General features: G+C 38.8%; 2 protein-coding genes across 4 annotated transcripts; both read left to right on the forward strand.

Moving 5' to 3' along the window:
- Positions 1 to 1,425: 1,425 nt before the first annotated feature.
- Positions 1,426 to 7,869, forward strand: entpd4 (ectonucleoside triphosphate diphosphohydrolase 4). Of its 2 annotated transcripts, none has more exons than XM_046035685.1 (13): positions 1,426 to 1,582; positions 1,998 to 2,125; positions 2,236 to 2,433; positions 2,514 to 2,719; positions 2,816 to 2,966; positions 3,138 to 3,241; positions 3,535 to 3,594; positions 3,830 to 3,984; positions 4,574 to 4,740; positions 4,857 to 5,181; positions 5,708 to 5,793; positions 5,901 to 6,062; positions 6,671 to 7,869. In XM_046035685.1, the coding sequence occupies exons 2-13, from the start codon at positions 2,118 to 2,120 to the stop codon at positions 6,903 to 6,905; spliced, it is 1,857 nt and encodes a 618-aa protein (XP_045891641.1). In that variant the 5' UTR covers positions 1,426 to 1,582; positions 1,998 to 2,117; the 3' UTR covers positions 6,906 to 7,869. The 2 variants fall into 2 exon arrangements, with proteins under 2 accessions (XP_045891641.1, XP_045891642.1); XM_046035686.1 differs by having other exon boundaries at positions 3,830 to 3,960.
- Positions 7,870 to 10,946: 3,077 nt separating this feature from the next.
- Positions 10,947 to 20,372, forward strand: slc25a37 (solute carrier family 25 member 37). Of its 2 annotated transcripts, XM_046035607.1 has the most exons (5): positions 11,115 to 11,230; positions 15,675 to 15,846; positions 15,953 to 16,181; positions 16,453 to 16,509; positions 17,355 to 20,372. In XM_046035607.1, exons 3-5 carry the CDS (start codon positions 15,959 to 15,961, stop codon positions 17,882 to 17,884), a joined length of 810 nt encoding a protein of 269 aa, XP_045891563.1. In that variant the 5' UTR covers positions 11,115 to 11,230; positions 15,675 to 15,846; positions 15,953 to 15,958; the 3' UTR covers positions 17,885 to 20,372. The 2 variants fall into 2 exon arrangements, with proteins under 2 accessions (XP_045891562.1, XP_045891563.1); XM_046035606.1 differs by lacking the exon at positions 15,675 to 15,846 and having other exon boundaries at positions 10,947 to 11,230.
- The last annotated feature ends 4,129 nt before the right edge of the window (positions 20,373 to 24,501 follow it).

Below are 24,501 nucleotides of genomic sequence, written 5' to 3' on the forward strand. Positions count from 1 at the left end.
TCTTTGATTTAAAACTGATATAGACAGAAGGTAACCACATGGCTACCTCTAACTGCTATTTTAAGGATTGCATCTAATAGGCAAGCATCCAAATTCATGTGTGCTTATTGGGATGATTAGTATTGTGCAGTATTACCAAAGCATATAGCACAATCCTGGCAATGTAACTATAATAATTCAGAATGTAAGAGCAAAAAATACAAATGGTTTACAGTATTATAACACCAACACTACAGCTGCAAATATACTGTATGGGATGTTACAAAGAAAGACAAATCATTGAAAACAAATAACATAAGACACAACAAGAGGCTATGATAGTTTTGAGATATGGTTTAAACAGGTGAATGGAATGATAAAGGTGAGAACAATAGAAGAAACGAGATAAACATCAATAAAAGTCAGTAAGTCAGTGGAAAATGCATCATGACACAGCCAAACATACTTCATGGAAACATAAACACCTAAGAGGGAGACTGTAGGGTGGATATTTTATGTCACTGCTGGTGACCTTTAGAAATAAGGGGGAGGACATAATCTTTAAAAACTTGCAAAACGCATTGGACTCAGAGTAGAGAACAAGAGCTTTTAACCGTTTGTGTACCAGATACATTGACTAGACGCTGAGGACAGCAGTGGTTAGGCCTTTATTAATTCGTTGTTTTTTGCAAGGGACAATTCAGCACTCACTGGATATTGGTAGGGTGTTTCTACTAAATGTTAAGCCCTTCTGCACTGCTTGAGGATCTGCGAACGGACATCCCAGTCCACTTCAACTTTCTCTTCTCTGATTCCAATGTGGAAGTGAAAAACAGGAAGGTAAATAAAATGAATAGTAAGAATAGACATATATAGATAAATATCAGTATGGTCCACTACTTATTTTTGGGTAGGGACAATTCAGCAGTCGCTGGACATTGGTGGGGGGTGTCTCTACTAAATGCCCTTGGGACTGCAAGAACAAAGTTACTTGAGAGAAATGGGATTGGTGACTTGTCAAGTTATTGTTTCTTCCCTGTGTTGTGCCGAGTTCTGCAAGCCCGCTGAGAATTGCATTCTTTGTGGGGTTCATCAATGATAAGTAGGCCTATGTTTTCTGAACGCTTCGAGTCATCAACATTTTTATTACAATCAGTAGGCCAACAAGTTGCATTCCTTGAGATTCAGCAAAAAGATGTGTTCATATCCCCATTTGATCAATGTGCACAGCAAAGTGTCTAAAAAGGACTCGTGTGCTTTTCTGTGCATGAGCGGTACTTCTCCCCACGTGCATGCAGAACTCGGAACAACACCTGCTCACATTCCAGCAAATAGGTGGCGGTAATGCGCTTTAATCCCGGTTGCAACAGCTATTAAATGAAAATGAAGAAGAGAGGAGTACTGGGCGGGTTATCTATTTTCATCGCTTGCTATCCGGGCAACGCGGAGATAGAAACCAATCACACCGCGGTCAGGACATCCACGTCACTTGCCAGAGACCTGCCACATACTCGTCGTTCAACGTTAGCCAGCGGTTATCATCTGGCTGCTCAGAAATGTGAATTTTTTCCAGAAAAGGATGGGACTTTTGACTCTCTTGTTAGTAAGTATGAAGTCTTTTAAAGGCCACGAACTTATAGCTTTGCTGTGTTGAAACTGACGGTGTGTAAAAACTAGTCTAATTCAGGCATTTTAGGTCGCTCCTACAGCCAAACGCAGCCACTCTACAGACGCCCGAAAGCACTCCCGTTGATGTTAGCTAACGTTACCTGCTTTATTTTTTAACAGCTGTGTTACTCCGCCGTCATTACAATTTGAATCATTTCTGTTTAACGCTACAGTTTAAATACGTTAATATTTGCCCATTACAGCGTCGACATGTCCCAACGAAACGACGATATACTAGTCAGAGCACTTCGTCTAACGTTAGGCCTGTCTAATACAAGAGATCAGAAGTTGTCTTGCAACAGTTAGCCGCGTGATGTTAATATTTTTATATATATTTCCCCATTCAAAAGGTCATGATGACAAGTGAGGAAAACGGGATGGAACAAGCCAAATCCCCCTCCTTCAGCCGACTGATCGTTGATATAAACCGACAACTAAACCTAACCAACAAGTAGAAGACATTCTGCATCATGGGAAGGTTGGTTTGATGTCATTTGAGGGACTGTAGATTGATTTGTGAACTGTCTCATCTGTGACATTAGTATGCATCCTTTTCTCAGGCTCTGCTCGTTTTTTATCTGTTGACAGGATCAGCTTTTCGTGCCTTTTCCCAGCGTCATGGCATTTCAGCCTGTCCTCCCAGGTTCTTCCTCGGCTCCTGATACCTTCCCTCAGACAGCTGCTCTTCATCGGCCTGGTACTCTGCCTCATCGGACTGCTCTACCTGCTGCTCGTCACTGGAAAGGTGCACGGCAGCTGGATCAGAAAGGAAAATCACTTCCACAGGTAAACAGCTGCTCTACAGGTGCTCATGTTATAATGAACACAGGCAATGTTATCATAACAATTCTTGGTTGTCCAAAAAGGCATTTGGCAAGGGTGACTGATGTGGATGCAACAGACACAAGCAACCCCAACCTGAACTATGGCCTGGTGGTGGACTGTGGCAGCAGTGGCTCCAGGGTATTTGTGTACTGCTGGCCCCGGCACAATGGCAATCCCCATGAACTACTGGACATTCAGCAAATGAGAGATCAGCACCGCAAGCCAGTGGTCATGAAGATCAAACCAGGTTAGACAAGCAGTGCTTGGCTTCTCATTAATCAAAACAGTATTTAAAGGAGCCATTTGTTATTTACCCACTATAAACAATGTAATTTCTTTGTAGGTATCTCTGAATTGGCTAAAACCCCTGAGAAAGCCAGTGATTATATCTATCCACTGCTGAGCTTTGCAGCCCAACACATTCCTAAACATAAGCACCAAGAAACACCCTTGTATATCCTCTGCACAGCTGGGATGAGAATCCTTCCTGAAAGGTACAGTTGTAAACTTACACTACTTCCAGAAACCCCAGATCCAAATATAGCTGCAAGAAATGTTCAGACCGCAGATTTAAACGGCACCAAGTTACACTGAAAAGGGAAAAGCATTGATGTTTAAAATGCCATACAGTTTCTGATAAAGTTTCTTTGATTGTTTAATCTCAGTCAACAAGAAGCACTTCTTGAGGATCTGCGAACGGATATCCCAGTCCACTTCAACTTCCTCTTCTCTGATTCCCATGTGGAAGTGATTTCTGGAAAACAGGAAGGTAAATAAAATGAACAGTCAGAAAAGACAGGAATACATATCAGTATGGTCTACTAATAGTTGCAGCTTTATTAAGATTCATGACTGTAAAACATTTTGATTATGGTTAAACATTTCATATAGTGCAGTAGTTTAGATCCATCACTTCATGTGCATTGAAAGATTCAAATTAATTTGGGAAACAATAGAGCATTTCCTAAATTATGGGGTTCTCCACTGTACTGTAGGCCTAGTATTGCAAGATGAAGATGCTGGTATAAGTATATATTCACACTGTGTCATCATCGGGTTTAGGTGTCTATGCATGGATTGGAATCAACTTTGTCCTTGGAAGGTTTAACCATGTGGACAGTGGTAAGTACCCAAGGAAGTAGTGTTTCAGGAGTGTACCATTTTAAAACGTAAATTTCAGTTTTGTTTTTTGCCATTAAATGGCTACACAGTGTTCTACATTCTGCATGGAAACATGCATATGATGTTGGGAGGCCTTTCCACTCTACCACAAAAACAAATGTGTAGCAACACAGTAATCACATGATATATCCTCCCTGGCTGACTCTTCTCATCTGTGAACTGTCAATCTTTCAAGATGGGGAAGCTGTAGTGGACGTACAAGTCCCAGGCAGCGATCAACAGGAGACAATGGTTAGGAAAAGGACTGCCGGTGTCCTGGACATGGGTGGGGTCTCCACACAGATCGCATACGAAGTGCCCAAAACTGTAAGCTTTGCTTCTCCACAGCAGGTTATTATCCACAACCAATTCTGTTTTTGTGCCGTCTCTGGTTTTTGTCACTCACCCTTTGTTCTTCTCCCTCCTTCCAACCTCTGTCATTCCCTGGTTAAACCTGTATGCGCCATTTTTGTCCCGTGGAGATGACCTGCTCTCCATTCATCACTATTGAAGGCATACTGTAAGCCTGCTGCATGACTCCATAGCAGGACTTTTTGACTAAGAACATTAAGTACTTTATGTAGGGGCTGTCAAACGCAGTGGAAGTTGTCTGTTTGTGTTGTAGTGATTTTTGTACGAGTGGCAGGTTTGGCACAACCTGCGTGTCCATTTTGCTCTCATTCTTTTCTTTACACCACGTGATGTTCATTTGAATTTTCACTCTCCTCTTGTTCTGTAGTTTCAGCTTGCTTCTATTCTTTGATGTTTTGAGATATATTAAACTAGTCACAACAATTTTTAGGTTTACTCTTATGTGGCCTCAAATATAGGTGACCTGCTTTAATAAACAATTCATGTGTTGCATGCCAACATATGGATATTCATGTATAATATACGGGTGGGGTCATCATTTCCAGGCTGATTTCTGTTTGTTCCCTAGGAGGAAGTTGCCAAGAACTTACTGGCGGAGTTCAACCTGGGGTGTGACGCACATCGTACAGAGCATGTTTATCGTGTTTATGTGTCCACCTTCCTGGGTTTTGGTGGAAATGCAGCACGCCAAAGATATGAGGAGAGCCTAATCAGAAATACCGCCACTCGAAACAAGTAAGATCCACAGCCAGATCTAATTGCTGGATTAATTTAATTGGTTTTGTTTTTTTTGGAAATGTTTCCTACCAGTCAGTACACATTTATTTACACTGAATGACTGATTTCTCCAGGCTCTTAGATCAGCATATTGGTGAAACAGCCGAGTCTCCCCTCCTGGATCCTTGTCTACCCACAGACCTGCAGGATAACATTGGTTCATCTACACAGAAGCTCTATCTGCGAGGCACAGGAGACTTTGACCAGTGTAGACAGATTCTCCAGCCGTTCCTCAACCGTACCAATGAGACCCAGACCTCTCTCAATGGTATCTACCAGCCACACATTGATTACAGCAACAGTCAGTTCTACGGCTTCTCTGAGTTCTACTACTGCACAGAGGACGTGCTGCGTATGGGCGGGGACTATAACGCTTCCAAATATACCCGGGCTGCCAAGGTAAACCCTACATAGTTGCATATCACATCTACTTGCATGAAACATGCAATATATACACTCAACAAGTGTAACTTATTATTCCCTATGTTTCTTAGAAAGCTTTATCTTATTTCCTGTAAAAAAAAAAGAAAAAAAAAAGGCACCACTCCATTTAAGTACAGTCTGTCAAAAAGCTACTCATCACACCATCACTGGCTATTTTTATTTTGCTGTGTTCAAGACGTACAGTGTTTTCTTCCTCAAACTGTTTCACTTACCATCTGAAATAATGATTTTAAGACACACCTCTTAAGTTTTTCAATGTTAAGGTCATTTAGTTTTACGTAAAAGGCATGTGCAGTATTTGGTTTAGGATAGGATTAGGAAAGTTCTAAACTTTCTACAAAGCCTTCTCTTATCCATCTATCCCTTCCTCCCTGATAGGCCTTTGAATTTTGTTAGTATAATTCTGCTGTATTTTAATAGTATTTTGTAGCAACAGAGGGTCACTGGATACTTTCCTGATGATGTTGTTTAACATTTACAGAGTTACTGTTCCACCCAGTGGAAAACTCTGAGGGAACGCTTTGACTCTGGCTTGTATGCCTCGCACGCAGATCTTCACAGACTGAAGTAAGTCACAAAGGATTATGAAACCGCTTCTAAAGCTCAATGAAAGACGAGATGCCTTGTAGTTAGGACAACAGTGTTTATCAGTGGCTTTATGTTTGTGTTTGCAGGTACCAGTGCTTTAAATCAGCATGGATGTATGAAGTATTGCACTCAGGCTTCTCTTTCCCAGCCAATTATAAAAACCTAAAGACTGCCCTATTGGTCTATGATAAGGAGGTCCAATGGACACTTGGAGCTATTCTTTACAGAACCCGATTTCTGCCTCTGAGGTAAGATTGTGAAAATGACAGCCTTTAATCCTATCTAGTTAAATCTGTTCTTAAGTGTGAGTTGAGGGAGTGATTGGTTTAAGGCTTGCGGAGACTACAGCTTTTCACTGTAATTAGCAGTAGAAGGTAAATCAAAGCTGAGGAATGTCACTTCTCTCAAATATATCCTGACTGTAAAACAAAGGTCTTTCAAAGCCTCTAATAAATGGCAAATTATTGACTCTAACACAAGAAATGAAACTGAATGACAAAAACAGATAGTGATCATTCAACAAAACCGATATCTTTCAATGTCATGATCTTGTTGATTTATTAATGGACTACTCCTAATAAATACATTCACATCTGTAAATACACACATGTGGTGTTAACCTTCAAAAAAAAAAAGTTGGTCCTAATTCAACTTACTTTGTATAAGAGCAAACAGGTTTGCTCAAACAAGACATAATTTCCACTCTTACCAAAGAACTGAGAAATCTGGATTCTTTTCAGGTCACCTATCAGGTCAAAATAGCTTAGGTCTTAACATATAATGAACAGGTCCAATTACTCAAAGCCGGTCTAATGTGTGTTTGTTTTTATTTATTTATTTATTTTGCCTCTTCCAGGGACATCCAGCAGGAAAGTCTGAAAGGAGTACACTCCCACTGGCGGCACAGCTTCTCTTTTGTCAACAACCACTACTTATTCCTGGCTTGTTTCTTCATTGTGCTGTTGTCTATTATGCTGTACTTACTGCGACTCCGCCGCATCCATCGGCGCACGGCGCAGCTCTGCACCCCTTCCTCTGTACCTTGGTTGGAAGATGGCCTCGGCTCACCCACACTCCCTATCACTCTCTAAACTTTGTAGGGCATAACATTGCAGCAGCATGTCTTACTTTCCAATGCCAATCTTCACTCCTTTTCTCTCTGAGGCCATCTGCTTGTTCAATGAGCATTTGCAGGCTTCCACCCTGACAACAGGGCTGCTCCCTACTACGAGTTGAAACAAAGATGAAAGTGAGAATTGGACAAATAAGGAAGATCTTATGTGTGTCTTTCATACCTGAGCCATGAAAATATGTGTTGAAGTTATTTTGCTTAATATTGAAATGATATTTTTTTTCTTGCCTGCCACATTAAGTCAAAATCAAATGGCAACTGCCTCCATCAATTTTATTTCTAAAAAACAAACGGTACATTGCTGGCTAGCTAATTTCCAAAACTTAAGTAAATATGTGCTCACACTTTTGAAAGTTAGACAGGTCCTTGGCAGCAAGTTACTGGGCATTTGCCTTTCTTTATGCCTTTTATATGTGTATGATCATGTCTTTTCTTTTTTTTTTTAAAATAGTACAAGCACTCACCATTTCTATAGAAATGCAATACGATTTATAATTAGTGGAAGGAGCACTTTGTAACGCAGTTGACATGCACTTTTCAGCTGGAATGGTCTCTCTTTTTTTGTGTTTGTTTCCCAAATTGTTCTGCCTCAACCAGACACGTAGCCTTTAATAGCTATACTAGTGCAATACATGTCTTATCACTGTTAGGAGAAACTCTCCAAAACACATCTGCTCTTTTGTTGTTCTCTCTTAAACCTCAGCTGAAATTCTTCGTGTTGGGTTATCTGCCCCTTTTGAGTTAGATACTGTTTCATATATTTACGTTGGGCTTCATTTTCAGAAGCTGTCATATCACTGTTGTGAGGGGAATGTAAATGAGAGCACCCATTATTTATATGAAAATGGTCTAGTGAAACGTTTGCACAGATGAATGCGAAATAAATGTCACATTGCAATTCAGTAATAAAGGTTTATGGTATATCTGCCTGGCTGTTTATTTCACGAGGAGGAGATCAGACTAAATAAATGGTGTCTGGCCCTAGGCAAAGGCTGCTGGTAAAGGAAATTGCAGATCATCCAGCACTTGATGTTCTAATGTACTAATACTTGGTGCACTACATGTGGGACACAATAGACTATCCTGTTCTGTCCCCATAAAGCAATATGATTAGCCTTTATTTGTTGTTAACAACCTGCTTGTTCTGCCGTACATTTAAATCAGAATTTAGACTGAAAACATAGTCAAGTAAACAGTCATATTGCAGAGACTGACTCTTGTAGTCAACAGCAAAGAACATCTAAGATTTAACAGTTATCTCTTAAGTGTGTCAAATAGTGTATGATAAAGTGGTGGGCACTATTATATAGTACTTCTTCTCCACCATTAAAAGGTGGAGGTAGTTACAGCTCTGACTATAGTTTCCCTACCGAGCTTTTGAATAGCAGCTGCAAAAACACGGCTTGAACAAGTGGCTCTTGTAGATGTCTGGCTCCTATAACGCTGAGTCACTCATATGTCACGCTGCTTTGCCAACACACCCACAGTGCGCTTTGTGTGTAGAGCTTATGTTTCAGCGAGTGGTGAGCGTCACAATACAGTTAATGGATCAGGTCCAACTCATTCAGTGAAGATTTTTTAACTCTCCGTTTCTTTCTCTAGTAGAATAACATAAATTTTGAGTGGAAAGCTGCTGAATCTTTAGTAACATCAGTCAAATCAGATAATATCCTCAACACAAACTGTCAGTTGGATATCAAGGTGAAATTCAAACTTCAAGACTGCAACTAGAGACAGGATGACAGCCAAAAAAAACTATGATTAATTATTAAGACAAAGAGATGTAACAAGAAAACTGTAGTGAATAATTTAGCCTCATTAAGATGATCGGTCTGTAACAGACTCATTGGGCAAATTTAATGTAAAAAGTAATTCAGGTAGTATCATCTAATGTAAAAGTGTGATAACAATGTCATGCTTGTTATTCAGGTGCTGAAACTAAAGCATGGATGCGGTGCACCCCATTTCTAAGATGCTTCTGTATTTAACGATATAGAGTAACTGTTCATGTGACGTGACGTAGGGATAATGTGTGCAGAGCGTGTTAAAATTTAAGAAGGTGGCATGAGGTTGTTGTGTAAGCTGCTCCCTTTATTTGAAAAACTTCTCACTTTTCTACATTTAAATTGTAAGATCTTTCATTGTAGCACCAAGTGGTTGCTTTGTTCTGTGGTACCCCAGTGCAATTATTTTCTTCTACAAATTATTTGATAATTCTTCACTCCAAAAGACCAAAATAAGTGCGACCAAATTCTTGTCCATGGGGTTTTTTAAACTTACCTCCCTCACAATAGAACCCCTTTGTTTACTTGCTTAATTATATTATATTATTATATTGTTTCATGATTGTGAGATTTTGGTCCTATAGACACTCAACACTTGAGTTAAGAGCCTAATATTGCTGTTTGACATAACCGACTACACCAAACACATTTTTAAAAGGCCTGTCATTTGCAAAGGCATTTATTAGATTCTGACTCAGGGAAAGTGGGAACAATAAATTTCCCCCAAAATATTGCATTTATGTGATCGCCTTTCGATAACTAATAATAGGCTAATTGTCGTGACCCTAGTTTGGATGTGAATATGACGGTGTATTTTCTCTGCTGTTTGTCCTCCATGCCCTTGGGTGGTGCTGTTCTGTGTTTTCCTAGTTTATTGAGTTGCAGGGGAAGGTGGACTGCTGATTGGACTGAAGACTGGCGGCACCTACTTTAAAGTGATACCTGACGACACAGTGAGGTCTCCTCACTGAGGTCTTTTTGCTGCCTCCCAGCCAGCCAGACCGTGCCGTGCTGAGCTATTTAGCGAGCGCTGAGTTGTATGGTGTCTGCTGAATCCTGCAAGTGTTGAACATTGATTTGCATAGGATGTAAGAGAATCTCTAAAGTGCGGTCCTGGAACATCCTCAGGGGAGAGACGCCTTTTGTGTTTGACCTATTTTCTCTTGTTTATGTTTAGGGAGGTAGGTAAGGTAGACAGGCTGTATTTTCTTCTTTTCTTTGCTTGATGTTTACGTGGGTAACGATAAAAGAGGTTTTGTTTGCTGTTTTGGTCATGTTCTTCCACGCATATTCCCCAGATTGATGAATAAATCGTCAAAATGTATTGCAGAAATCTTAAAGATTATAAGCAAAGCCAAAAACTATTATAACAACAAATCCTATACAACCCCCAGTGGTGCTCAGAAGTAACTAATTACATTAACACATTTTTAGCTATTCTACTTAATTACATAATACATTTTTAACTATTCTACTTTACTTGAGTATTTCTGCTTTGCCACTTTATGTTACTGCATTATATTTCCGAGGTCAATATTGTACATTTTACACATGTATTTCAGAGATGGAGATACTTTGCAATTTATTTCATTTTTTCAGACAGAGTGTGTGCATGATGCAATGTTTCCATAAAGTAGTTAAAACTCGTCCAACTACAACATTAAATAGATGCATACGTGTTAATGCATCGGTAACAATAACTCAGTGTATTATTAATTGGGCAATTCTGCACTTTTGATACTAAACCTAAAAGTATGTCGGTATTTCTGTACCCTTACTCGAGTCAAACTTTGAAGGATTAGTAATAGAGTATTTTTGTACTGTAGTAGGTTATTAGTAGGTATCTGAATATTTTTAAACCATATTCAATACGAGGAAACCACAGAATTGGAGATGTGTCCTTTATATGAAAGGGGAAGTTTTCTGTGCTGTAACCTACTAATGGACAGATGTTGCCTGATAAAGACCCCAAATACTTATCTATTTAAGCAGGACTGTGCGATTAGACTTTTGTCAAACCCATTCAAAAACTCAGAGACGAACGCCTCGACAAGCAGGAATGCAAAACAAGGTTGTGATGCGTCAGAGGAATCTATCACGGAAACTTTTCATTGGCCGCCCTGGACCAATAGCCCGCCCCATTGAGCATCTGAAAAACGATTGGTCCATATTCATCAGAGTCACGCCCCCAGCCGCCAACGTCACACGGGCGCTGGAACTCTACTAAAGTGTTGCGGTTGCCCATGCCGCCGATACGTCGCTTTGCGGGCTTGTGCGGAAGACCGAGTTGGAGAGCTCGCCACGCATGGAGTTGAGCTCGGACAGTGTGGTGGCAACTCTGGAGATGTCGCAGATCAAACGCACAGACGATGAGCCTTTTGATGGTGACGGTGACTACGAGAGCTTGCCGCCTCACGTCCCAGTGTCGACCCACATGACAGCAGGAGCCGTGGCTGGCATACTCGAGCACACTGTGATGTACCCCGTGGACTCTGTCAAGGTAAGGCGCACAGCCGCAAGGTAGCAGCAGGTTACACTACAGCTCATTCATTAACTGGCTACAAAGCAATGCTAACTGTGCAAACAGCTTGCTATCGCTTGCTAACCAACGTTAGCTATGAAATGTTCAAACTGCCCATCCTCAGTTAGCCTCAGTTAGCTAATTTATAAACTACATCCTGTTTGGTAACTAGTAGACTGAGTAAACTAGTAAAGCAGGCTAGACTAAATTAAACCGAAATAAAAATTGCTAACCGAGCATGTAACTTTAGTCAGTTTTACTATTTTCGCATCTTTCTTGACATATCTTTTAAGTTCGCTAACATAGCAAGCTTACTGAACACTCAGTGTAACCTGAATTTACCTATTTGATGAGCAAGTTTAAGGTTTAACAAAGTAACAGTTATTTTAATTATTAACACGTTTTTAAACACGTTTCCACACTACAATGCCCCCCCCCCCCAGACTCTGTGTTTTGTTTTTTTCCCACCCATACAGTGAAACGAAATTAGTTATCCAGACTTGTGTGCCTGTTACTGACGCAGGGTATGTGAAGGTCAAGTACCTGGCTTGACTGTAAAATATGTCAGACTGCCTTAAAATGTAAAGCTGGACATATTACAACAGCTTTACTTAGGGCTGGGCAATAAAACAATAATGCCAATTATCGCAATATAAGTTTCCTCAACAACAATACAGTAAGTGTTCAATATATCATTAATAAATATTTGATTTAAATTTCTTTGAATCACGAACAAATTAGCACTTAATTTTTCTAATAGGATAATAATTTTATTGAGGAAAGATTTACTAATCATATTTGTTGAAAAAGATTATATTATAATAGTTTTGAATGTTGGATTGTCAGTGATCCACTGTTTGTCCCATTCTGACCATGAAGGAAAATTTAACCACATAATTAACCATCTGGTTTCTTCAATTTTCACTCAGGAGCAAAAATCAGCTTTTAAACTTTAAAGAAATAATGATTTGACATTTATCGTGATAATTATCGAATGAAATGTTTTTACTGTGATAACATTGCAGTACAGAGTAGAGCTGACACATTTAAGAGATTTTAGTTAATCAAAAGAGGATGAACCTGCAACAATTTTGATAATTGATTTTATCAGTCAATCAAAAATTACAAATATGTTCTAGTTGCAGCTTCTGAAATGTGAGGATTTGCTTTATGTCTCTGTTTTTCTTTAAACAACATGAACTGAATATCTTTGCATTTTTGGACTCTTTGTTCAGACAAAACAAGCTCTTGGAAATTGTGATAAGCATTTTTCACCTTCTCATAGACAGAACGATTAATCAAGAAAGTACTCTGCAGGATAATCGATACTGAAAGTAAATATTGGGTTGAAGAGAATTGAGTTACAGCCCTAATGCACAATGGGGGGGGAAAAAAAAATATATATATATATATATATATATATATTTTTTTTTTTTCAAATGATAGGTTTATTGTCACAATATATCAGGTTTGTAATGTTATGTAATGTTAGCTTTTGGAAAATAATGAACTTACGACACTACAATCTTCGGTTACACTCACATGAGTCACAGGGAAGTTTGATCGTCCGTCGGTTCTGAGGTGTTAACTAAAACTTTCCACAAAAAGAGTTCACACACATAAATGGTAGCAATGACAACTTACTGCCCAAGTGGATTTTTTTAAATAGATTTTTGCAAAACTGAACAAGTGAAGGTCAAAACAGCTTTATCGTAATTAGGTTCAAGTTACCAAGGTGATACTCTGGAGTCAAATACAGTGGCTGTCCCAGAGGTAGACTATTGAGGATTGTAAATTTCATATTGTTGAACCAGCCTTGGTAAAAAAAACAAACCAAAAAAAAAACAAACACTTGGCGAAGACACATGAGTTCATAAACAGAGAAACCCCTTGTGACTACGACATTTTGTACGACTGGTGTTCGGCAAATCGAAAACAAATTTTGCTTATTGTTGAATGCCATCTTGAAATTAAAAAAATGAGATGACTGACTAGTTTTAAGCGTGTTAAATGTGGCTTGTGTCTGCAAAGCAAACTACAATCTTTTGGTTTGACTGTGAACTTTGCCCCTGCAATCCTCATGTTCTGCTCTGCTATTGTTTTCTAACAATGTAGTGTTTGTGATAATTTGGCGCGCTGCTCTACGGCAACTATAATCTTGAAGTGGCACAGACAACTTCATTAACATACAAAATGTCATTATATCCTCTTTGTTTCAGTGTAGACAACTTTCCAAAGCCACAGGCCTTTATTACACAAACAACTGTTGCCATTTCCTCTTGAGGTTTTCACAAGCACCTTCCAGCTGTAGATGTGGTGCCCATTCAGTTTGATTTAGAGTTGACAAAGAACCTGTTTAGAAATTTCAGTGGATCTAAACTGATGAAAGAATTAATCATGGTTCCCATTTTTTCCTACTTACTTTGCAGCGTACGGTATGTAAAAACATATCAAGGACAGACGCCAATGCATTTATTTCCATTTAAATATTCTAAACTGTGCTTGATGAAGTAATGAAGTGGTGTCTCACATCTAGGGCTGCAATTAACTATTATTTTCATTTTCGATTAATCTGAAGATTATTTTCACGATAAATGCTTTAACATTTAGTCTATAAAATAAAAAAAAAAATGTGCAAAATGCTTATCACAATTTCCCAAAGACCAAAGTGACGTCTTAAAATTGCTTCTTTTGTCCAACAAAAAATTACATAAATGACAAAGAAAAGCAACACATTTATACATTTAAGAAGCTGGAACCAGCAAACATTTGACATTTATGCTTGAAAAAATTGATGAATCGATTATCACAATAGGTGCTAATTAATTTTCTTTCGATTGACTAAGTGTTGCACCTCCCCTCACAGCAAGCATAGCAGAATATCTGTTTTTTAATATGGTGGTGTTCTTGTTTTAAATTTCAGTAGATGGTGGTAACAATCGGCTGAACCTGTTAACTTACTGTACGCTTCAACCTCCAAATAAAGAACGAGACACGGCTAGGACTCGGGGAGTAGCCCGTGCTAACGCTAGGAGGGGGATCTTATCGGTGTTGTGCACACTTGGAATCAGCCTCATGCAGCAAAGGGTGTGTGTGTGCGTTTGTCCTTCTGCAGTGTTGATTAATAAACTGTCACAGAGCCAGAACTGCCAAAAGCTGAATTGCTGCGTATAAATTGGAAAGCTGTCACAGTAATGATGTAGTAGACGATGGGAAGATTTCCTTTTTTATTATGCTTAAATGGTTTTGTTAGCCCAGTCAGACAGTGACGTTAAAAACATCTTTATGCAGATAACGCTCATGTTTAATTTATTTCAATAATTTGCTGTAAAAAAAAAAAAAAAAAAGTTTAATGTTGATTTGCAAATCAGTCATAAACAGATTCTGTTGAGAACCTAATGATGATCTTATTCACTAAAATTCAACCTGAAACTGCTGGACTAATAGTTTCCCCTACGTTTCATCTTCAGTCTCCTTTTAAAATGTCATTGTTAGATAAGCATTTTGAGTAATCCATCTTTTAAATGCTTTATTGTTGTTTTTTTCATTATGATCATACATTGTATTGTAAAATTATTTATTTATTTTTTATCAGAGACACAGATAACTGCTGCATTTGTTGATGACAGCCCTCTTTGTGGCACTGTTATAGCCCAATTATTAGTATGGCTTTTTAAGGCCAATACAGACATCAGTTTTTTAGAGTTAAAGTATGATAATGATATATGGGCTAGTTGTCATTTTATGGTTGCTTTAAAAAAAAACAAAATAAACTTATCGTTGTTCTCTGGTATTCAGTGTCAAAGCAAGAAGCGACCTGCCAGTTATGCAGATAGGAGAGGCAAAAAGTCAGTGTGCAAGTAATGTAATATCCTGCTTAGACCAACAAGTTGTGCTGGATTTTCAAAACTATAAACACATATGTTTAACCTTTCACTATAACTTTTCTGTTCATGATACATTCATGGCTTTTGGTTACTGAAGGCATTAGACGTCTTTATCATCAAGCATTCAGAAAGTTATCTAAAAAGTCATACGATACAGTTAGAATTGCTTTGTGTCCAGCATAATTTACCCATCAGATTATCTCTAAAGCAAGCTGATGTTGTAAGTCGTTAACATATTTTATCTATCAATTGCCCTGAATATAAGAAAAAGCACACCCTTGCTTCTGTCTTCCATATAAAAATGTGATTTGTAGTGCATAAATTCACTCACACAAACTTAAAATGTAAACTGTGCTACCAAGTTCTGTGTGCCCCAAGCTCCCAAATCTGTATCAAACGGAAATGTAATTGATATTTTATTGTTAAGCCAAAGGAAGGAAAGGCATGGGACTATGCTGAGGAAGATAGACTTGGCCTATCTCCCGAAACAGCCCCAGATCTCCCCCGCAAATAAAAACATGCTTTGTGGTGTCCAGATAACTCTGCATGGTGGAGTAAAACAAAGAGCTACCACAGCCTCCCACACCAGCCTTGGGAGAGACACACATCTCTGTCGCCTCACTGCTGCAAAGCACACTCACTGTCGGAACAATGTGACAGCGTTGCAGAGAACAGCACATCAAGAAATCCTGATTTGGCCTACACCAGGTGTCCACTTAACAGAGTCACACCCAAGATTTAGTGATTTACTGCCGTTGTTAAATCTAACCAAACTGGAGCAAATGACGAACAAAAATATTGTTTATTTTTTCAGACAAGGATGCAGAGCCTGCAGCCGGACCCAAATGCACAGTACAGGAGTGTGTATCAGGCTCTGAGAAAGATCATCCGGACAGAAGGGATCTTCAGACCGCTTAGGGGCCTCAACATCACCATGATGGGAGCGGGACCTGCGCATGCGCTCTACTTTGCCTGCTATGAACGTGTAAAACGCTCATTAAGTGACGTCATTCAGAATGGAGGCAACAGCCATTTAGCCAATGGTACAAGTTCCCATGTCTCAACACAAATCACTTGATTGTGATACTAGCTGCGTTCACCCTGGGCTAAGCAACACAGCCTGCAGGGGTGTAGTTAAGTCATTTTAATGCCATATCCTGTTTACAGTTGCATGGATAAAGCCATATTCCAAACATGACAAATCCAAACATGCTATTTTTGGGATATGTCGTACAAAATACTTGTTTTTGACCTCAGCTAAAATAAGGCTCATATCTGTAACGAATTAATTTGAAGATCTGTTTGTCTTAACAGGTTTGGCAGGTAGTGTGGCGACTGTTCTTCATGATGCAGTCATGAACCCAGCTGAAGGTAAGAAGCGGGGGGGGGGGGCAATTCCAATAAGGTTCCTCCATCTTCCTTCCTTCCTTTTTTTTTGATTTTCTTATCGTCAAAAAATCAAGAATGATTGCTAATGAGCCATATTGTCGCATTGTGACATTTGCCTTCTTTACAATGTACATGGGCACTGTAGTTTATTCCGACTCAATCGTTCATACACTGTGCTTAAAGACTCACTAGAACATCAATGTGGATTAATCCGCAGCTGGAAATAGTCCACAGCAAATGCACTTACTCCTGTTTGAGTTTTCTAAAAACTACAATGCCCATCGGTTTCAGAAAAGGATCTAACTTGATATTATTTATAAAAATTGTACTGTATATTTGTGACCTTAGCTCCCTCAAGAACAAATGGGCTGGTTGCCACAAACAGTGCAGGTTGGTCACACAGACCAACTAATGCATTGTTGGCTTTTGTCTTTTCATGGGGCTTATTGACAATAACAAATATAGAATAATCCCAGTCTTTAAAACCACAGATAATGGTCTGAACTGGTCAGCACAATATAGTTAATGATTGATTTGGTTTTACCTTAACCATGGCATCATTCAAAAATGGTCATGTACAATGATCATTAATAACAGTCTGGCTTGCCTGTTAACACTTTTGAAACATATTTAACACATAAACATGCATGTGATTTTTTTTTTTTTATTTATTTATATTTATTTATTTTTTTAAGAACAATATTTTTGTGGGGCGAACAAATCATTTCTTTTTAAAACCATGTTATTTGAGATATTTTTTGTCTTAAGTATAAAATGTATGTGCTAAAAGATGCTAACATAGTGTCTTGTTTTCTTCCGTGGCTCAGTGATAAAGCAGAGGATGCAGATGTACAACTCCCCATATCGAGGACTTTGGCACTGTGTTCAAACAGTAACGCGTACTGAGGGCGTGGGAGCCTTCTACCGCAGCTACAGCACACAGCTGACCATGAACATCCCTTTCCAGGCCGTTCACTTCATCACCTATGAGCTGATGCAGGAACAGTTCAACCCCCACAGACACTACCACCCTGGCAGCCACATATTGTCGGGAGCGGCGGCGGGAGCCGTTTCCGCAGCAATAACCACTCCACTTGACGTTTGTAAAACTCTGCTCAACACACAAGAGAATGTAGCACTCAACTCCATGAAAATCAGCGGTCACCTAACAGGAATGGCTAATGCCTTCAGGACAGTGTACCGGCTTGGTGGTCTGGCGGCCTTCTTCAAAGGGGTCCAAGCTCGGATTATATACCAGATGCCCTCCACTGCCATTGCCTGGTCAGTGTACGAATTCTTCAAGTACTTTATGACAAAGCAGCAGCTGGAATCTGAGGCAGGAACTCGGTCAATGTAATGGAAAGTGTGTCGGCGCAAAACAAACCTAGACTGGAACTGAGAAGACGCCAGCTTGAAGCGGTGTGAGCTCACTTTGTACTTTTTGAGGACATCAGTTATTTTCTCACGGGGAAATCCCGGGAGGTGGAGGAGTGGCAGCGAATAGCACTCCCTATTGTTCACTTACCTGTGTGTGCGTGTTAAAGTTAAGATGTTACACAACCACTATATGCAACAGAGATGACCATTCTTAGAAATCTTCTTCCTCCTCTGCTCCACAAGCACATTAACCGCAACTTTCCAAACTCTTTTCCACATGTGGTGGGTGTAAAATGAATTTGTCTTGAATGATGTTTATAGCTATTAATATTGGAACTTTTTATTTATTTGGTTAGCTTCCCGAAGCTTGGATTTTATGGAGGCGGAAGAAACACAGTGCTGTTTGTTTTATTATTATTATTGTGTATTTATAAAGTACAAAAAAAGCCCATTACAATACATTCCTTAGTGTCGCTCCAAGGCGAACGGAGGAGTTGCTCTGTCTAAGTGCCTCAAATATTAAAAACTACTCTTTTGCCCTCTTGACAGATTCTTATTTCCGTGTTTCATTTTTGTTTGGTTCATGCAAAGAAGCACATTGTTAGAGTAAATCTTAAGTGGCTCTTTATGTCATAACTGACCACATTTGTTTAATCTGAACTTACTAAACTGAATCCTTTAATTATTTTTGGATTATCTCTGCACCAAATGTTCAAATGCAGGTCTGCAGCTTATTATTATTATTATTATTTGCTTATTATTATTATTATTATTTGCTTTAAGTAAATACCATGTGTTTACCATGCCCTCTTTATCCTTCAGTATCAAGGTGTGTAGGCTGAAACGGTCCAGTTATTTGCCTTGTTAAAGCGCAGCACTACTATGCTCCTAAGTAACGCACAATAATAGTTTTTAATGTAAAGAATCAAACCTGTTACAGAAAGAAGGCAGCTTGTTTACATGTATTCAAAAACACGAATATAGATTTTGAGGGCGACTATTTCTGAGAAACTTTACTATCCGATACGGCTGATGAGGCCATATCTCAACCATCATGTACATTTGTACTGGTGTGATGCTTAGCTTCTAAGTGGCCTGTTTTGTTTACTTGTGTCATATTGACCATGAACCTAAAGGTTGTAGATTGTATATAAAATATTTTCAGAGTATATGTTTTGCTGAAACTTCAAGTGTAGACTTCATGTGATACAAAATGTATAGTTGTAGCCTTTGTTTTATTTTGAAGCTGACCATTGTTACCACAAGACCAGTAATACCCTGATCAAATCAGCTGGTATTTATTTTATTGTCAGTCGTCCTGGTGTAGTTGCACGTTTCCTGTGTGCTTACTGCTCTCTGCAGTCTCTTGACTATTTTCCATTCAGTTGGTCAAGACATTCCTCCAGACACTGATGTAATCCAGCAAGCAGCCTGATTTATTTGTTTTTAATTATCAAGTTTTCTTTGTTCCTTTTTGGTAAAGTTCAGAGAGTTCATCAGATTCCATTGGTCTCAAAAACCCTTAAAGAATCATAGTGCTTGTACAGTAGAGTAATTATTAATATACCAAAGACATGGATTATATTCTATGCATATTCCTTTTAACCTACAATTATGACTGTTTTCCTGCATCCTGTGATTTGTCATTCCACCTTCTTTGCCCCACAGTTTCAACTCATAAGTGTTAAATTGCCTCATCTCTTGAATTCTTCTGTATATTTAGCTCTAGAGGTTTATTTTCTGTATTTTGGATCTTGATGTGTCAATGCTGCCTTAGCATTTTAATCTGATCCTCCGAAAGGTTCCATTGCCTACTGAAGTACTTGAGCAAAAGCAGTTAACAGTAAAAAATTGTATGTATGGTTTTCTGGAAAATTACATTGTAACCTAATTTTTATTTACTGATAAGCCACTTTAGACTATATAAACTGCTTGTATTGAATGCAATATGGATTTCACATCAATGGATAAGATGTTTTGTCCGCTTGAATATTAAGATTAGATTAATACAGCCGTTTTATTCTAATCACAGTTGGGTCGGTCTATTGCCACATTGTGTTTGTTTTATTTTTCAGTTGGATCTATTGACAAAACTTTACTCCTTTTTGATTTGAACTTAATCATATGATAAACAAAAGTGAAAGACTACCTTTTTATTAATCACATTAATATATATTTCCCAAACGCCTGTGTCAAAGTACATGTCAAAGCAGTGTTTCTAATAGATGCTTAGTTTTTAAAGGAAGCAGCAGAACTGATATTCTATGTGGGTATTTCCATGATGTAAATATCTTGTATACTATTTACGCACAGATGATTGAAATGGGAGTTGGGATGATTTTTTTTGCTGTGGGCCACCTCCAGAACAGGAATTGTTGGATGTTTTGACCAAGCAAATATGAAATGATTGTGATAATGCTGCTACAGTATGTAACACTGGAGCTGAAATAAAACATGCAAGTGAGGAATGCTGTGTTTTTGTTTTGCTTCTGAACTGAATCAATATTTGCTTTCATACTCTGTCTTGTCTCACTCAGTCTTTTAGATGTTGGGAAAAATGTTGGGTTGTTTTTATTCTGTATTCTACAGCCCCGAAGGGTTTTACAAGTTAATGGGGCTTTAATTTAAATTACAAAGAAGGTTGGGACCAGTGATGGACTGAGCCTTCAGGGAAAGTTAACATGAATAAGATAAGGTTGACCACACCATTCAAGGTAAAATAATCAGGAATATTTGACTCGTTTACTTTCTGCATTAATAGTTTTCTTTAGAGATTTTTCTTTGGTAGAAAGTCGTTCAGCTAGAAACTAATGTTGATTATCAAGAGTTAGAGAAGTTGTAGCTGAATTTTTAAAATGTCAAAACCAAAACGAGCTGCATAGATAAATAGCACTGGTAGTAAGTGAGAAAATATGTTTATTTGAAATGCGTATGAAAACAATAACGCTTCTAAGTATCCTGTGTATCATGCAGGAATTACACGTCCAGTAGAGGGCAGTAACATTTCATTTAAATGTCGTCCTCACAGACACATAGCTGACATTCCTCATAGGAAGACATGACGTTGACATGTGCCCTCTCTGAGTTTGGATCCACCACCAAATACCCAGACACATGATGATGATGTCATAATCAGCGCAGTACTGCTCTGAGTTTTGCAAACTGTGCGCAGTGTTTGAAGAACTGCCTGCAAGTCTTAAACTTGCATTTAAGATGATTTGGGAGGTAATTACTGAGTGAAAAAAAGACAGCTTTCAAGTTAGTGTGTTGAGTTCAGCTGCAGTGTTCTCTCTTCTGGTTCTTCATCTACGTCTCATTATTTTTGATCTCTTTTATCTGGATTCACCTTAGGTTTCCCTCACGTTCTGTTTACATTATAATGACTGCATAACCTGCAGCTTTCAAAAAAGTCACAGTTTTTCTTTTATTCTACATGGACATGACAACATTTTGACAGCAAATGCCCTTCCTCAGGTAAAGGTGAGGGTGGGAATGCACAGGTATATATAGATGTAGACATAACCGTTGCATTACTGGAAGTGGTCAACAAACACAAATGTAAGTATCAACATTGCAATAAATGTACAGGAGTAAATGCACGCATACTTTCATTTTTGCATTGCCCTCATGTTGTTCACAGTTATTGAAGTAGTAAATATAACATTTTGTTTCTCAGTTTTATTTATTTTGCTGTTTATGTGAAGGTAAATACTGCATTTCAACAGTGTGTCCTGCACCATAAAGTATGTTATGGTGGAAAAAACAGGCTGATCAGATTTTGTATTGAGATGCAGACAGTGCAGAGCTTTTATTCCAAACCAACATGCCTCAGGACACGTACACTTGTGCCGTAACGTTGTTGTCCCTGATATGTTTAGCTTTCGCCCTTGTCCATGAGCAAGTTGTTTATCTGAAGCGCACAATGAATGCCCCCCTCAGCCCATGTCCTCTGTCCTTGTCATACTGTTCTCCAATTGCTTTAATCTGCAGTAAACTGCCCCACTACTTTATGTCTTTATCCCACAGATAAGAACACTGGAAAATTACTCTTCTCTCTCTGTTTCTGCCTGTCTTCCCCCTGTTTCTTTTTTCTTTCTGTCTTTTTTTACACACACACACCCATCCACCCACCCACACACACTAGCACACAGTTCGCAGCCATACAATCAATGTCAACCATCAGATAAGTTGGATGCATCAGTGTATCTGCTGATGGGACAAGAAATGCAGCTGCTCTACTGGTACCGTAACATAAGGGATCCAGTTACACTACCCAAGGAAGTTTATGAGCATTCCCATGTGAAAAGATCAGGGTCATTTTAAACCTCCTTATCAACTCCCACAAGTTTGTCAGACAGTCACGGCATATTGGAGCACTGACAAAGGCTGTCTTTATGGTTGGGGTATGGTTTTCTCCTCATCTGTTATGAAGATCTGCTTGTTTTTCAAAGCATCACTGGCCACCTTGAAGCAACGGCTCTAAGACCACGCTGTTCACTGCATCTCACAATCAGATCCCTAAATGTATAGGCAAAGAAGATAAACTCATGGGACTTAACGTTGTATTTCTTGGCACATATACCTGCTTTATTTCCGTATCCCAGAAAATCTTCAAGTAAAATCTATGATCCAAGCATAGAGGAGGAGATAAGACCGTGATGTTATAAACTTCTTCTTGCAGCTTTTCATCATTTACTTGCCAAATCCAGTTAATCCATGTGGTGTAGAGACAGATCTAGAAAGAGAAGGAAACAGACGAGGATGTTGTTCATGCATCTTCTGTATTTGTGAATCAATGTACCGTGTCTCTTTGAGCCTGCGAAAGTGCAGGTATTAACATAATAACCATAACAAAAATAATAGCTATTCTAACCTTCAGCTTCACCCTTCAACAAGCTCCTCTGTCTGATGAGTGTGTTCGTATACAGCCTGAAACTCTGAGAGACGCTGAGAGATACTGTCAGATTTTCAGTGCCGTCAAAACAGATGCTATCTGCCCTCTTCATGTCTAATTACCTGTTTACTCCAAGGACCTAGAATGAATGGTGCTGTTGATAAGGACTCACTTTAGTTTAAGGAAATCATTAAGATGCCTTTTTTCACCTGAACTTTTACATTCCAAGATGTGCCACAGTATGTTAAACTTTCTCTGTGCTTTGTAAGTTGATACATTCCATATGTATATATATATATAAATAAACTGATGCCCATTTTAATAGGACTGAACGATTTAGGCTCATATCTATTTTAAAAGTTTAAGGAATGACCACCACTTGATCCACACAGGAATGTGGAGACAAACAATGTTTTTCTCAGTAAGGGGGAAGGAAATCCAAAGATTATGATGATCTTTTGACACTTGTTGCCTAAGCACAAGTCAGACATGTTCCTGGCGTGAGAGCTCTCAAGTCTCCCTTTATCAGTTCCATCAGTCCTCTGCTCACACTTTGGTTATGTTACTACAAACGTACCCTGTTTAAATATGTAAAGCACTAAATCCTGCATACCATCTTATCAGCACTGTACTGACTCAGCCCGGTATGCCAACCTGTATGAAGCTATGCTCACTTCTTAGGACGCATTGTTGGAATTCAGCTTTTATATAAATAGGTGAATTTGTAAATTATTTTTTCTAAACAGCTCATGAATGTCAGTAGAGGAGAATTATCCTTTTTTTCATTTGAGGCAATGATAGAAATCTCTTAAGGGAATATTTCACACCCTTATGTTTGTTCAAAGAGGCACTTCACTGTATGCCTACAATCCAACATTGTGGTGAAATGACTAACATGCGTACTTTAATTTGAATCATGCACATCCTTGGCCTTTCTCCTCGCTCAAAAAGATGAAGCTCAACAATGTTTGCCTGTGTGTGTGTGTGTTTTATTCATTCTAGTTTTATTCATATTTAGATCTGAAAATGGTCATATTTTGACTTTGCAGAATGATTTTACAGACGCCGATGCTGGTGAAAATACAGAAGATCAATGTTACTTAATTCGATTGCAACACATCACATTTGAAGCAGATGCACTGACTAGCAGCAGCATACAGATGAATGTGAAGGCCTTTTCATAGAGATATTAAGGTGTGGATGGGTTAGCTGTTAGCTGACACAGACTATCCTGCCATCCAAAACATAATGCTGTTATTATTTTCTATTTTCATTCAGAAAAAATGTGTTTATATGTTACTCATATTACTCACATCAGCAGATACGAAGAATAACTGATAGACAAAATCAAACTTCATCAAACCTTGAAGGTTCAGCCTCCTGGTCTCACCTGTGGAGGGCCCCATACTTATTGTACCGGACGCGTGTGATAACAAAAGGAGGCGACATTCTTTATTCAAGTCATGGATAATATCAGTACACACAAAGATAACAAAGAGCCCTGCATATCTACCTGTCATATCTGTGGCAGGGCAGCTCAAGGACATAGCCTTTCTCATACTGTCACACACCTGCAGGTGGTTGATAGACGCCCTATAAGCTAAAGGTTAAATGCAACTGCCATGGGACGAGAGAAGAGAGCGCATGTGTGCAGTAAACCCCGTGATACCTGTAAATGTTGTAGTATAAGAAGTATAAGGCCT

The sequence above is a fragment of the Micropterus dolomieu genome, linkage group LG21, assembly GCF_021292245.1.
Source record: "Micropterus dolomieu isolate WLL.071019.BEF.003 ecotype Adirondacks linkage group LG21, ASM2129224v1, whole genome shotgun sequence".
NCBI lineage: Eukaryota > Metazoa > Chordata > Actinopteri > Centrarchiformes > Centrarchidae > Micropterus > Micropterus dolomieu.